A 17,131-nucleotide genomic window follows, 5' to 3' on the forward strand; every position below is an offset into this window, starting at 1 on the left:
CAGCACGTGCTACACGTGCATTCAGAAGTTAACTCCTGTAAATGTACTGGAGAAGTCGCAATCACTAATGCAATAGAGATTGACACTTACTGACAGAAATGCCTCCGAGGCAGTATCTCGGTGAAGCAACAAAATGGAGAATTGTGAGGATGATAGGGGGGGCATCATTATGTGAAGTTGCCCGGCAGATGGGTAAATCAAAAAGTGTAATCTCACGCCTGTGGGATAAGTACCGTCAAACGGGTGGGGTTGCAACGAGACCTGGGCGTGGTAGACCAAAATCAACGACACCACGACAGGATCGTCTCATTACGTTAATTGCTCTACGCGATAGGTTTAAATCGGCCCCTGCCATCAATACAGAATTCCGCACACTCACTGGAAGACGCATTTCAACCTCAACCGTTAAAAACCGACTCTATCAAGCTCGTCTGAAAGCAAGACGGCCTTTTAAGGGTGTCACCCTTTCAGCTCACCATAAGCGACAAAGATTGGCATGGGCTAGGCAGCATCAGGGACGGGCTATGCGCCACTGGCGTTACACCATGTTCTCTGATGAGTCAAGGTTTTGCCTACGATTCATAGATGGCAGAAAACGTTGTTGGCGTCGGAGTGGGGAGCGATATGCCAGAGCAGCAATTCTTGACCATGATCGATATGGAGGTGGTACTGTCATGGTGTGGGGTGAGATTTCACAGACAGACGATCAGATTTGGTCATCATTAACGGAGCTATGACTGGTCAGCGATACGTTGACCAAATATTGCGTCCTGTTGTGGCTCCATTGGCTAGAGTTATCGGCCGAAATTTTGTATTCCAAGATGATAATGCCAGACCACATCGGGCCCGAATTGTCTCCGCTTATCTCCGACAAGAAGGTATCCAGACATTAGACTGGCCCTCTAAGTCCCCAGACCTGTCTCCAATTGAACACCTCTGGGACGTTCTTGGTCGAAGTTTGTACGCCAGGGACCCAGGACCCGCCAACCTGGCCCAGTGGGTGCAGCTCTCCAAGAGGAATGGCGGGCAATACCACGGGCAACCATCCGGAAATTGATCAACAACATGTCATCAAGGTGCCATGAATGTGTTGCCCAACATGGTGGACACACCAGATATTGAACTTGACGCCTAAAATTGATTTAGTGGATATTTAAAGCAGTTTCAAATTCGCTATTATTTCATTAGTTCCCATATTTCTTGTCGGTAGTATACCAACCCACTACATGTCTGTAGTACCAACCCACTACATGTCTGTAGTACCAATCCACTACATGTCTGTAGTACCAACCCACCACATGCCTGTAGTACCAAACCACTACATGCCCTTATAAATGCTTTGAAAAATTCCACGATACTGAAATGATAACGACTATATTTTACCCTGATCATAGTTGAAACTGAAATTTACAGGCAATCCGATGATAACTCATAAAAATGTAAATGTGATCGATGCCGAAAGGTATGGTCGCAATCACTACGCCACCAGTCTGACTGTCACATATACTGTTCTCAAATACTGATTGTTGTGATTGTATGAGCCACCACTGGAAACCACATCAGTAACTAGTGCAGCCACCTCCTCGCACGGAAAACATTTACCAGTCTCCTCAAACAAGCGTCACATTTCAGCATCGGCAATCTCTGCCATTGCTCATAGAATGCCTGCATCAGCTTCTGCAGATTTTGAACAGGGGTATCTCCAGCTCGGACCTCGCGCCTTAGTTCTAAGGGGTTAATATCGGGCCTCCTTGCGAGGCAACGGTAATATTACAGTGGCACCGCTCTACAAATGGACGATGAGAACGGCGAGGTCTAGCGTTGTCATTAACGAATATCAGACGACTGGACGGGGAAAGGTTATCAAAATGTGGCACAACTAGGAGATCCAGTACTTCCTGTATATAACATTCACTACTCTGTGTCCCAGAAACTCTTATTGAACATGGAACATGCTGTCATACAACCCAATCCTACATCACTGAGCCACCCCCGAAGAATTGGATGGATCATCGTCTGGGGATATGCATCATCTCCATACCCAACAACGACCGTCGGTAATGCCTAGGGTGTGGTGACTTCCTCTTATAAATGAACCCTATGTCATTTCTGCAGGTAGTGGTCTTCTCAGAGGTCCTGTCTATGTCCGCCTGCAAGGAAGAGATGCTTAATCGGAAAGCGTTGCCTCAGGCAAGGAGTCCGCAGTTATGATGGTACTGGTGGAACGTCGGACTCCAACTCTCCATAGCCGGCACTGTTCTTCGCCCTTGATCATTATAGGATTGCGTCTTGCTAGACAAATTAGCAAATTCGTGTTACTCTTGGGTATGATCGGCTGTTTAGACCAACCTTTTAAGATTTTCCTTTGGATTCAGGATTTCGATATTTATGGCCGTAATATTTGTCTACGTGTCTGAATAACCGTTTCCGAACACCTTTTCACCAACTCTAACGGCACCTTCTACCTTCAAATGGTTCGCATTTCGTTAAAAGGATGTTTACATAGGGTCGCTCGTGAAATCACAACATGAGTAATTCACTTGTGTAGTCATTAGGTGGTATCTCTTCAAGGCTGCTCCTGATACGCCAGGATAACTCGAAATGTAACCTGTAATAGCTCGAACTGTAACCACGCAATAAAAGCAGAAGCTCACATATGTATTGTTTGGCCCGTTTCTAGTAAAGAAACTTAATGTTCTCTGATTTCGAAATATACTAGAGATTAGTGACATGTATCCAACATGCATGACCGTTTCAGAATGCAGGGCTGACTGACCGGACCATCCCAGGACTTCGCCGTATTCACGTTTACGTCATCACGGGATCAGAACACGACGTCCCGCCATACGACCTATCCTGACACAACGTCATCGACAAGCTCGCCGAATGTGGTGCCGAAATCGTGTCCGCAGACACTTGTTTTGATGGAGAAATGTTGAGTCCAGGTTTAACATTTCCCATAGTGATGGACGTCAACGAGCCTATAGACGCGTGGGAGAATGTTATGCCTGTGTCTTGGAGAGGAATCACTTTGGCTGTGGTGGCTCCGTGATGATTTGGGGTGGAATAACAGCACGCCAAAGAACCCCTTTGGTGATTGTTTAGGGCAGCTTTACTGGTGTGGGCTTCATGAATCAGATTCTCCGACCTGTGGCAATTCCTTCGCTGCAAATCATGGTCCTTAACATTCAAACAGGACAATGCCCGCCCTGGGCAAGGGTTGCTATGGATTTCTTGCAACACCATAGCGTTGACTTACTGCCTTGGCTCTCAAATTCACTGGATCGCTTCCCGTTAGAACATGTTTGGGACGAAATGGAATGCCGTCTACGCTGTATTCCTCATCCGCCAGATAACGTCCTTGACCTTGCAACATAACTTGAGAGAATCTGGCGTGGCATCCTACAATCCTTCCTTGCACGTTTGATAGACTCTATGCGTCATCGACGTACTACTGTTCTCAATGTTTACGGTGGACATACCCGTCATTGCGCTTGTGACATGGTCGTTTGACCCATGTCCCGCTTGTGGACTCGTGACGTCATTGTGATTGACTTTTCAGTTGAAATTCTTCCGACTTGTTACATGGTCTCATGATTCCTCCATTAAAGTTTATATGTGCCTTTGACACTGTTATCGTACTGTTATCAACTGGGATAATATTTTAACAATGTCGAGTTTCTTTGTGTGGCTAATATAGGTCTACTACGATACACTTTGTGTTGGATTTTGACCAGTGAAAGGAAAAGAATACCTTTTATTAATTACGGAGGATTTAACAAGCTCAATCCACTTTGTCGGCTAAAGGTTGTCGGAATTTGAGGGTTATGCCGTTTTAACATACGTTTAATCCCAGTAGGAACATGGGGAGGGTGTTCGGTTTTCAACTGCTCTTCCCTTCTTTCTGTTTAACACCAAAATATATTTATAACCGTCATTTTAAGACCCATGGGATGTCATAACTGTCATATGCCATAGTTGATCTACTGTGTTTATACTAGATCTTACCTCTCTTGGAAATAATTTTGGCCTCTCTTGGAAGTAATTTAGGGTCATCCTAATGTAAAGTGAAAGTATATGGAGCCTTCAACCGCTCTTGTACAATACTCGTGTGAGGTTTATTACCTTTTGTCGCACGTTTTACAGCTGTCATAATAGGTCTTGTGGAGCCTTAACCAGTAGCGCCGTTCCTGTTATCACAGACTTGAAAGCACAGTGTTTTGACAACGTATTATCCTTCAGGAATTATAGCTTATGGATAAGTCCACTTTTGAGTAGCATTTAGTTAAGAAAGTCTACTGTGACTACTTCACATGCCATGATCAATGCATAGCTGTGGCCATTTGTGCCATTGTTTAACACAACAAGTGATATTATGGCATTTATAACGTTCATGGTCTCTTTACTAGGTCGTATCTATAATCATATCCATAAGTTCGTTGTCCAGCGCAAAGCCATTGTTTTTTCGCCCGCCTGCTACCCTGTGTACACATGGACAAAACGTATCGCTTCACGTATGATTTTCAAACCCCAATAGCCATTTACATTCCTTTCATTTAAATGCTTGTTTGTATAATTATTTTGACCCTCGTGCCCACCGTACAGTGATTTTAGATGCACACGTGCTTACGATTAAGCAAGTATCAAGTTTCAATGTCTAACAACTTGAAAACTTAATTGTTGTTGATCACCAAATATGGGGCCTCCTCAACTGACAACTGCTCAAAGGTGTTATTGGTATGTGGAATGATGTCATGTCATTGGGGCGGGGTGGCGTGGGGTCTAGTTGTCGGCCGAATGGCCAGAAACAGCAGCAAACTCGTAGCTTTAGAGACCTTCATCATTCTTGAAGTATAAAGTCCTTTTCGGCATCACATGACTTTATACGTCCATGTCAAGTTGTGTGTTAAAAACAAAGTGACTCCAAAACAACTGTCCGAAATCGCTCAAAATCGGCCAGATAACATATGCTGCACGCCCGCTTAATACCAAACTCGACGTCACTGGAATTTGAGGTCATGTGGAAGATCAGCTGCTCGGACAAAGTCCGTTTCTGTTCTCTGTGACTGATGGACAAGCTCGTGCTTGGAAACGTTGTATGTGTAATTTATTTAAATGTGTCAGCAAAATCAGGAAATCCTCTATTCATTGATTGCTTATTTTATGTGTGCTTTGTTTATTCAAGGACAAATGATTTGTATTTTGGGCCAGTGGCCTTTATGTTAAATAGAACTGTCTGAATACGCACGACGGAATACACTGGTGCAAGTACCGTTCGGTGGGGTTGCTGAAGTGGCGTGCTACTCACACCACTGTCAAACTTGAACCAGACACACTATTACTATGAGATTTGGATAAGTTCGTTTGTACTGGTTAATGATAACATATCGACACTATGAAAATATAGGATAGTGCGATACTGCGTTCATTGTGTATATCTGTAAACATCTCCACTTCAGAGAGTTTGCTATTCCTACAGACAAGAGGCTCCTTTCACGAAGCAACCTTTGCTAAGGTTAACATTAACTCCCATTCTTCAACATTACACTTAGGTTACATAGGTCTAGGGTAACCATAGTGCAATGTTAAAGAATGGGAGTTCAGGTTAACTTTACTAAAGGTTGCATTGTGAAAGGAGCCCCGTGTATGTACACCATCGAGATGCCTGCTTGCTGGACGACTTACTGGTAGTAGCACAGATGGAACGGCCGCCCGACAAGCTTCTGTTCGACCTGCATGTACTTTTCTATTTCTACAGACGTTTGAAACTAATTATCTAGTCGAGATATACGTTGACATTAATATGATGTTTGCGTTAAAGAAGATTTCCTCCTTTTACCTTGAGTGCATTGCTTCAAACGATGTGTGCGTGCTTTCAAACGCTTATTCTTTTTCGATTGTTTACTAACTGCATTCATATGTTTCACCTTCGTGTTTTCTCTACAATCGCCTGTCACAACCCTTCGAAGCCGAGTTCCCTTTCAGAACAGGGTTCCATCCCCTGGCTATAGTCTCGTCTCCATGGTACTATCTACAACGCTGTTAAGGTTGTGCATCCAGTGGGTATTTACACAGACAGGGGTCACCTCAACGTTTTGTAACTCTGCTCAGTACAGTTAAAGCAGTGTTTCATAGTCAACATAAAAAGTAACTGTAGACGAAATATCCCAATGGCGCAGGTATTTCTGAGGTATGCCTCGTTGTTCTTGCAGTAAGTTCAGTGTTCAATGTTTTATCAAACATTTCAAAGTACGCCTGTGTTCGGTTATAGGGACTAACGGTCTCTTCCAGCAGTTACGGAATATCGGTGTAATTGATTACCAACAATTTCAGGACTGCGGCAACAATGTATTCGGCTGCTATTCTTTGTGTTTTGAGGTTCTTTTCAGCCACACCTGGGTAGAAGTACAGGGAATGAATATGTTATGTTTAGAAAAGCCCATGACCATCACGACACCATACCCGTACTTACCTAATAAACGGGACGCTAAGAGACAAGTCACAGCCTTATGTCACAGTGATCTTAGAACTTTTGATTAATTAAATAATCAGATAAGGAATTGCAGTTAACTGCAATATAACTCGGCAACACTCTTACTGGAAAGTGGAGCAATCTTCCATTGGCAACCATCTTGAGACTTGTTCTTATCGCTACTGGAAGCATGACACCACTGTTCCTGGCCGTCAATGATCATCTACGCATTACTGGGGGGTGATTTTTGGATAAAGTCGTGGATTTTTTAAACTTTCAGGTTTGGTCACATACTATCATCACACTGATTATGGGCCACATTGTGTTTGTAGTTTCTGTTAACATTGTTCTGTGGGGTCTTCAAATTCTAGGAGAATGGTTCGAGCCCATGGTTTGGTTACATTGCTATAAAAACAATTTTACATCACCTCAGTGTGTCGTAAAAATAGTTATGAATTTAAAATGCACATTAGTTAAAACATAGGTTGACAAAGGACAATTACCTGTCCATGTATGGACAATAATGTTTACATGCTGCAAAAGTTATGACATCGATTCGTGTTCAATCCAAGTCATCCTTAAAAACTGACACAAAAGTCAAACTGAGATTTACTCTAAAAATTTATTCTTCATAAAATGTACAGTTTTTCTATAAAACAGACACTTGAAATGATATTGTGACATTTACACTTTGCCCAATGGCTGAAAGAAGCACAGATGTCAATGAAAACACAACAAGAAATCAATGGCAAAAGTAAGATCAACAATGACAGGAGAAATATACAAATATGATATTTAATATTTACTCAATAATGGCATTTTGATTTCTATTATGTAGGTTTAAAGTACCAATGGTCATATGACAATGAGGAATGAACTGGCAACATAACACAGACTAGTAAATCAGACCAGAAAATGTTACACTGACTGACAGAGTCGTCAAACAACCACACAAATGACAGAAGACAAGGAATAATTGTCTTCCTGCATTACTCTTAGAGTATACAAGGGGGCTGGTGAGAAGGTAGTGCATGCAATAAATAGAATCTCTTGCAAAATAATTGTTTTTTAATCTTTTCTGCAACAATAACATACAAGAATGTAATTATTGCCAGATGAAGAAAGGAAAGAATTCAACAAAATTGCTCACTTAAACATGCTAAATATGCAGGTTTTGTCTCCTGAACAGACTCAGAAGCACTTTTCCAAGCAGGTCTGAATAATCAGACTACACTGTGTACTCTAAAAAATGAATACAGTATCTACAACTGAAAACCAGTTATGCTCCATAATGTTATCACAAGAAACCATATAATGTGCTGTTATGTTAACTTGATCAATGTTGTGTTAATTCACAAGTTCTCACTTGTGTTAAAGGGGTGTCGATAATTGTACATGACAAACAAATCAATAGTTTTCATCAGTGTTGATACACCAATTATATTGGAGATATTACGAAATTCATTTACAAATTTTCACAAATATAGACAGAAATATCAGAAAATAGAGTAATATCAATGATGATGAATTTACAAGTTGTTTTATACATTTAATAAATAAACAACACTTTCAACCATGAAATGATGACATAGTTAAAACAGAAAACTTGGTTTACAGACACTGCCATGTTTTGAAACGTGACCAAGCACGTAGATTGATATATTTCTGTTCAAAGTACCCATTCTTGAAAGTAGACACTTTCCTGGAAATGGACTGAGAACCAATTATTTAGTTTTTTCAAGCCTAACACTTAGGATAACCATCAAGAAAGGATGTTCAATATCAGGTATGGTGAATCGTTGACACATTTGGCACTTCTTTCTAAACATTCACGAAGTAGAATCCACATTCTACTTCTCATATGAAAACATGGAAACTCACCAGTCTCAGCACCCTTTTCAATGTTTCATTAAAACTGAAGATGATTGCCATACACTTGGGTTGTTGGAACATTGGTTCATTAATAACATCACATGTAAAGTTCAATAAAGTCTCACAGCAGAATAACATAAGCTATCATATTTCCTCTCATAAAGATTGTGTTGAATTCACCAAGGGTAACATTCTAGTCTGCTGATAAGTTCATGGAAATAGAGATGATACCTCAATAGTATTGTTACACAAACAATGTATACAGCTTAAAAAGGTTAGCTTTTCTGGTCAGAAAAACATTGTAGCAATCAATGGTCCATCAAAACTGATCAGCCTTAACATTATGTCTGGAACAGACTGAAAATGAAACAATAAATGTAAATGGATTTATTTGAGGAAATATGACACGTACTCCACTGATAAATATAAAAACATATTTGATTGGGCATACAGTTGTCATTAATATCAAGAAAATAACACTCGCCATAAGACTACTTACACTATAATGGCAAACCATTTGAAAAAAAAAAAACACTTAGTAGAAACTAGGACTGATATCATGAACAGAACTTATGATAAAGTTCTCTGTTTACTCAGTCTGTGAGAAATGGATGCCAATAGGTTTTCAAGGCATGCTTCAATAGCTTTTGAATCAAGTGATCCACACACTTTACACCTTAGTTTAATAACCAATTTAATGACAAATGTTTAGATCTAGCAGCTAGCAGATGAGAAAATGTTGTTTTGATAATATGACTGGTTACACGTAGGGCTAGTGTGAAGTTGTTATAGGAGGATGTGAAGTGTATACTTGTGGCATCAGCAGTAAATGTACACTATCTCTCATAGTGGTGATCACTTGACAGTCACACATTGTGTAGCACTATGTAGCATGGCAAAGCAAATCTTAAATGTAGCGTGATGACAACTATGAAATGTCTGACAGTTCAATCTTTGAAGATGTTCACCCAATGGACTAGTGACAGTCAACAGACATTGTGTTGATAAAGCAGCAAACTGAAATGATAGCAGTTAAAGTAACCACTGGTTTTACCTTATGTTTCACATGAATAATAAACTGAAGTAGTTATCTACACACATCCCTTCTTATCAGCGTCATTGTCATTTAGTTAGCTATAACAACTTCTGTGTGGACCTGCTCCTACTTCATACTGAACCATTTGTCATAATGAACCAGGAACAGAGGCAGGGACTCTTCAAACATTATGTATGATGTGAAGCATTTCCATTTCCTAACAGTCTGACTGTTCACAGTTGCCAACTAACAATGATCAAAATGTTAAGATAAATATCCTTGAAATTCCCCCAGTGTGAGTGTATTGTGTGTTTGGTGCAACTATGTGTAACCTGCTTCAGCATGACCCATCTCCATACCAACACAGAAGCACAACTGTACACTCCGTCCATTCACAGCACAGTGAAAGTCTGGCAAATTGAGGCTATGTTCAACTGATGTGTATAGGTAATGGGAAATTGTCACCTTATTATACTCCAGGATCTGACAGCTGACCACACTTTTGTTGCACATGAGTGAGGTGGGTTAAACTTTGAACAGCACTGATGTATGACAGCTGATGTGGGTGGAAGGCCCTGAGTGATGCAGGTTGTACATGTTTACCATGAAACCATGAGCACTGGTGTCACGAATCATAATCAACAAATTGTCCATTCAAATCAATGATCATAGGATCCTGGCATCTGAAAGGGATGCAACTCTGCACAGCGAACTGAGAAGTACCAGACAAAAGAATTACCTGTGTTCCTTGTCAAAACAAGGTGATATTTGCACTGGTGTTTAAAGACATGGAATGAATAAGCAAAAGCATATTTTAGAATTTATGGGTTATCTTACTTTGTTTGAATTTCATTGGTCAAGTCAGTCGGGTGCAATGTTGATGACAGGCAAGGTAATTCTGATTTACATAATTTAATTTAAATATTCCCTATGACGTGCAAGTAAAGTTGAATACAGAATACACTGCTAGCTCACTGAACACTTGCTGCACTGCCACTAAATGGTGTTACTAGTAATAGCACAAACTCATCTTCCATGGCATGTATGCTAGTGACTAGTATCAAACCGAGCTCTCTCAATCATATAATATCAGCAGACAATTAGAAAACAACTACACTTGATTAAAGAATATTTCAACATTCTATATTGCAAAGAATATTTCAGTTCAATCAATGAAGACTAATTGAGAGCATAGTAATAAACAACCATGTTCAGTAATCCGATGTAATGATGTCTTGCTGAAAGACAATCATCATCGGCAAAACATACAACATCTGACTCATCATTTCACAGTACATGCCAATTATGAAAAAAATATAACTGCATTCAGTGAAAGAACAGCACTAGATCGTACAACAAGTGACGCCATACCACTGACTCAGCACAATAACCACATTTACACAAAATTCTGACAAACACTGAAGTGAACTTCATAATTTGTCACATAAGGTACTACAAACAACAAAGCAAAGTTGCTATATTTGCCATCAGAACAACAGAATGGTTCATTCATCACTGTCCTCTGCTTTTAAATATGGCCAAAATATAAATGATCTCCTTTGGAAATTGTAACCATGGCCCCTAATGTATTAGTAAAAGCAGTCTTATAAAATATAATACTACACGTAACAGCATCTATAATGGTATAAAGTTTGAGAAGCTCTAAAGAGGGTAACCACTGTACCACACACTACAGACATGGCAACGGCTGATGCTGTCAAATGACACATGCAAAATGCTTAACAGCTGAAGCATGTTCAAAATGTTCCACCAAGAATGAGTGTCAGTGGAAACTAAATACTTGTTAAAATTCAGCAATGACACACCATGTCTCCCTTCTTGCTGGAGTGAGATTCTACAGTAGCTTCATGTCCGTTTGAAAAATGGCAGAATCTTCTCATACCACAGATAAGCAAGGTCAAACAGACTGGAACAACTAGTCTCTGATGCGCTTCTGAAAAACGCTGGAATTAGTCACATCCTTGAGCCTTTTTGCTGCAACACCTGTAATTGCCAGATAATACACCTTACAGAGTGCAGTAATGATAGGGTTAAATTAAGCTTATTAACGTCCAGACAAAGACAAGATGCATACACCTATCACAATTTATGCACAGACATAAATAGTGCTCAGTGTGGGAGTAAAATGAGTTTACTGATTTTCACAGTATATTTCAGGCATGTCACAAGATGCATTCTTATATTAGAGGAAAGCTAAAACTAATTACTGTCTCAGACAAGACCATTTGGTGAAATCCATGAGCACTGATGATGGTGCTAACACACCTAGAAGCATAATGAAGTGACAAGGGATTTGAAACTATCATCTAGTGGCTAGCACGTCAAAGGGACACAACTCTACAAATTGAACTGTGGTGTGGTCGGCCACCATGGTTAATGTAAGGATACCTGATGACTTGGATGATGTAAATTTCCATTAGTAATAATAATTATAGATCACTGTCTACTCACTCATTGGTTACAAATGAGACAAAGTTTGATATTCCACGCAATGACTGAATGTAATGAAGACCCACCTTAGCACGGTCTGTAGATTCACTCTCATGACCATTGACAATGTTCGGACATTCTTTGGAGACCACACAAAGAAACTCTGCATGATCTTCAGACCCGTAGTTATACTGGGATCCTATGTTGATCAGCTTGAAAAGAAACAATAATAAGTTTGTCTTTGCTCAAGAAAGATAACTCAAAAGTAGCATAGCTGATGACAGAATATTTCAGGAGTGAATCTACTAAACAAAATATGCAGAAGGATGAAAATGGTCCTGGAAACATTCATGTTTCTGAGAGACAAGAAAAAGGAAAGAAATGTAAGTTTGCAGATTCGGATAAAATGGACCCGTGAAGGTCCCGGGGTAGAATAGGCCTTCAGCAACCCATGCTTGCCATAAAAGGTGACTCAGCTTGTCGTAAGAGGCGACTAACGGGATTGGGTGGTCAGGCTCGCTGACTTGGTTGACACATGTCATCGGTTCCCAATTGCGCAGATCGATGCTCATGTTGTTGATCACTGGATTGTCTGGTCCAGACTTGATTATTTACAGACCACCGCCATATAGCTGCAATATTGCTGAGTGCGGCGTAAAACTAAACTCACTCACTCACTTGGTTAAAATGGATTCTTGGTTTAAAATCATTACACATATTTCAAATCACCCAATATCAGACAATCACACAATGTATGAGAGTTAGCTTATACCACAACGTGCATGGTATCCCTGTTAACACAAACTACAGAAACATGACAAATAGGTAGTAAATGTATACCTGTTCAAACTTCCAGCCATCAGACATTGTGGACACCATCTGAGTGAGCTCCTCCTCAGAACACTGTAGCACTCTATATACATTCTTCATGTATGTCTGGAAAACAAGGCAATAAAGACAGTATTCAAGGATGAATGGAAACATGTTTGTTAACTTTGCCCAGTGTGTACAGCTTTAGAATGTCCTATAGAAATAAATGATTCATTATTAAACAAACATATGCAGTAACTAACCATAGTTTTGTACATGAACAAATTCATTGAAGGTAGTGTCTACATAAGAAGGGTGGCTCAAAGGTTCGAAGACGAACTATAACGGTCTGTTCCGAGAAGGTTCCGGTCATCACAGATGCTGGAGTACTTGGGTCCTCCTCCTATAGAGGACTTCCTCCTGGTGGTTTTAACTGTCCACATTTACATAATACTGATCAGAGACCCTTAACTGTATTGTCCTGGTGGATCAGCACATCATACTATATTGGCTTTGATGTGGTAAGTGTTAGATCAGCCATAATCAAATCATGATATTTAGCATTTTCTTCGTGGCTGGCAGTTTCTTAAGATCTTCCTTATCATTTTATTTTCAAGGCTCTCCCTTCCCCTCAATTGCCTGCTGCCTTGCATTAACAGTGGCATCTTCATCTCATAAAATAACACCATATCTACACTGAAGGCTGTTGGAGGTATCTCTCTCAGTGGCTGATACGTATTTTCAACAACAGACATTCAGTAAGCATTCTAATACCTGCAGAAACATGCTAGTACTACTTATCTGGTTCAAATGTGTGTAAGTGTGGAAGGTATTGTACGTAATACATACAAACAGGTGGAGTTGCAGCCTTCATATCTGGAGTTAAGTGTCTTAACATCAAACTAGTCCGGAGGAAATGTACCTGGTTTTGTTTGGCATCTCTTTCTCGGATCTTATCCTTGGCCAGCTTTATCAAATCAGTGATGTTGTAAAACTCAGCTTCTTCCAAAACACCTGAAAATAGATGCATGTTTCTTTGTAGCATTGTCAGGCATTTTTCAACTCATAGAGTGGAGTAACAGTTATTTCAACAAGATTGGTTAACCACAACAGCTCAGTTGACATATGGGGTTTTGACATTCCAATACATATTTTTGCCTAAGTCCATGTTTCTCCATATTGAAATATAGGTTTACATGTGTGTAAAATGAAGTGAATGACATGTTTTCATGGTATTTTTGGTAATACGATGTGGGATGAAGTTTAGTTCTGTGCCACTTTTAGCAACATTCCAGCAAATGGGAATACTAGAAATGGGCTTCAAACTTTGTACCCATAAAGAGAATCGGACTCAGATCTTTCGTGAGACCAGTAAACCCTTTAACCACCAGGCTACCACCATTCCTGATAGAGTATGAAAGTAACAGTTAAATATGCACTGTATTTTCAACAAGCACTGACATATTTTCACATAAACAAGACAGTGAAATCTCTTCTTAATGAAATAATTATGATGGAAATATGACGTTACAAAAACGAAATGTTAAAACACCTCAAAGATCTGATGAAGTTCTATAATAAGCTAAGGGGTGCATTTTCTATTGTATTGTCCTGGTTAATGTCCCTCTGTCATATAAAAGCCCAAACTAATGCCATATCCTTATATCATGTGCATTATTTATAGAGATCATAACAATTTCCTTTAAACATTAATTTGGATTTTGTCTTAAAGATACTTACCTTCTTCTGCAAGATCCTTATTTATGACAAGTTTCCCATGTCTCAGGTAATTGAGAACTGGGCCAAAGTAGGTGGGATCTCTATCTATGAGGTAGGCTCCTTCTTCATCCTGTAACATAATATCAGTACATGAAATATTCTCCTGACTAAAAGACAAACAAATAAAGAACCTGGTAAGAATGTGGTACCTATATGTTGAAGTGGTTAGTCTTACATCATTCAAATGTTTAATATGAAAAATTGCTTCCAAAGTGCTATGTGCGGCCATAATACTTAAAAATGATGCCAAGTGATGTTGCTCACTTCACCTGGGTTTTTCACAAGACTAAACCTTTTGTTCATTGTGGTGAGTTATGTCTCAACAATCTCTGTTTCCAGCTGATACTTTTCTTAAATGTGACAAGACAAGTATACAATATCGTGCCTTGATTCTGAACATTTAATCAATGGGGCAATGGCAGGAGTCTCATAAAATATATTGTCAAATTACACAAGTTGAACTGACATGTAACTTTGATTGCCCATCTCACAATACTTAACCATAAGTTAGGCATCTGCAGCACTACCTTTTGGTGACACCACCTTTGTTCATTTGGACCAGAAAATGATTCATGTCAAGTTACCAAATGTAAGTCATAGCACATATTCAATAAACAACTACTTTCTTAACCCTACATCAATAATGTAATGTTATCAGCTTGAATAAAATGTAAACAGTAATAATTTCACATGTTGTAAACTGATAGCACACCTGTCTTCTGCTTGTTTATGTTGCTGGTCTAAATGTCACATGACCAGACATGTGATATCCTTTATGTTTCTGTACATTATTCTTCTAGAACTAGACAGTTCTAGACATTCTGAGTTTTGGTGGCCCTTTCACAATGAACCAGAAGAATAACTCCCTGCATAATACTTGTAAATATGCTCAAGATCTGTAAATTTTCATCGTTTTTAAAAGTATTAAAATATAAATTGAACATTTCATGGACATAGCTACCATAAAATTACTTGGGACTGCTCTAACTCTGAATTTGACACAGGAAACCATCCATACAAGTCACCATATTTACATGGCAAGTCAGCCAATCATATAATCAACTTGTGTGATATAGCTTTCTGGGTCAAATTTGCTGACATTGAGGGGCGGCCACACCGCAATTGGGACAAAATGTAAAAATACCTGGATTTCCGTAATGTTTCACATAAATAAACAAGTTTAGAGGTAAGAGATTTGAAAAATAAATCAATATGAACAGCCTGAACCTCCATGGCACTTCCATAAATAGAAAACACAACCATAATTCAAAATGTTGAATGAAAATGAGTCATAGCATGATAGCACAATTATGAGTGAGCATTGTTTTACATCGCACTGAACAATATTCAAGCTAAATGGCAGCGGTTTCTTAATAATCAAGTCTGGACCAGACAATCTGGTCATCAACAGCAGGAGCATTGATTGGCACAATAGGTAATAGATGACATTTCCCAAGTCAGCAAGCCTGACCACCCAATCCAGTTGTCAGCACCGGTACTATAGAAATGTACCCAACATACCTTATTGTATACAGAAGTGTACCCTAGCCAAAGTAAATGTGCGGAATCGTACCATTGGACAATCCCATTCTGCATCGTGATCAGTGCTGAACTGGTTTCTTGAACATGTACTTTTATTCCTGCCTATCAAACCGAGAAAAAATTTCAACACAGCAGTGCGTCAGGAACAACAATATACCTTCCTTCAGGTGTCAGTTGTAAAATATCAGCTCCATATTCAGCTGTGTTAGAATACAAGGTGAATAAAACGATTTTTGATCATTTGATGCCCAGAAAGCGATGGAAGTCAGGCAATCAGGAACAACAACATTTCTGTATACAGAATCGTTCCTGGGGTAAATTTCTGTTGTGCCTGTGCCTTCTGCGATAGTTGTCTCTTATGACAAGCAGTGTTGCTCTTTTGTGGCAAGTATGGGTTGCTGAAGACCTGTCTTACCCCGGATCTCCATGGGTCCGACAGCAAAAGAACAGCTCCATCATGTCTAACCATGCTACAAAGAGATTTTTCTACGATTCCAAAAATTAAATAGCTAGGTTATCTGTCAGAATGACAAATGTCTAACCATGCTACAAAGAGATTTTTCTACGATTCCAAAAATTAAATAGCTAGGTTATCTGTCAGAATGACAAATGTGAACTATCCTTAGCATGCTTTCATTTGCTTTTATGGTAATATTGGGCTGATACAGAAAAGTCAAATATACGATCCGATAAATGCAAGACAAACAACATTAAACCAGTGGCCTAAAGTTGCCATTGTTGGTTCCTCTGGACAGCTGACATGTTTACTCACCTTGTCTGTGTTCAAACCAAGGTCGGGGTCTTCCTGCACTAATCTATAGAGGAATGATTTCGGATCTCTGCAGAGAGTGGTTCTTGTGGTCATAAATATGGTGCCTCCGACATTTAACCTCACCCACTCAGCCTTCCTCGTTTTGCTGTCTTGCCTGGAAATAGAGTTGACAGCACTGTGGTTTGTTTCCATAGTTTCAGTCGACATGGTGCTTGTGATGTAAACCCCCCAACTTCAAATATCCCCAGTAAAAAAGGTACCCAATGCCCTTCCTACAACTACTAAACTATCAGTCTAAACTTTTTCCGATTCAAAACAATAACATTTTTACGTCCTATTTCCATTATGTGGACGCCATACTCTACTATACTCAAATCTCGTTCCTCGAGATCTCACG

The 17,131-nt window shown here is 39.6% G+C and overlaps 1 protein-coding gene across 1 annotated transcript; it reads right to left on the bottom strand.

Annotated features, from left to right (window-relative positions):
- Window positions 1-7,075: 7,075 nt before the first annotated feature.
- On the bottom strand, window positions 7,076-17,128 carry LOC137285247 (BTB/POZ domain-containing protein KCTD5-like). The gene is made up of 6 exons (XM_067817555.1): window positions 16,735-17,128; window positions 14,382-14,490; window positions 13,564-13,655; window positions 12,672-12,767; window positions 11,918-12,043; window positions 7,076-11,384 (listed from the first exon to the last, which is right to left on the bottom strand). The coding sequence occupies exons 1-6, from the start codon at window positions 16,939-16,941 to the stop codon at window positions 11,355-11,357; spliced, it is 660 nt and encodes a 219-aa protein (XP_067673656.1). The 5' UTR covers window positions 16,942-17,128; the 3' UTR covers window positions 7,076-11,354.
- Between the last annotated feature and the right edge of the window lie 3 nt (window positions 17,129-17,131).

This window comes from Haliotis asinina, chromosome 5, assembly GCF_037392515.1.
Source record: "Haliotis asinina isolate JCU_RB_2024 chromosome 5, JCU_Hal_asi_v2, whole genome shotgun sequence".
NCBI classification, from domain to species: Eukaryota; Metazoa; Mollusca; class Gastropoda; order Lepetellida; family Haliotidae; genus Haliotis; species Haliotis asinina.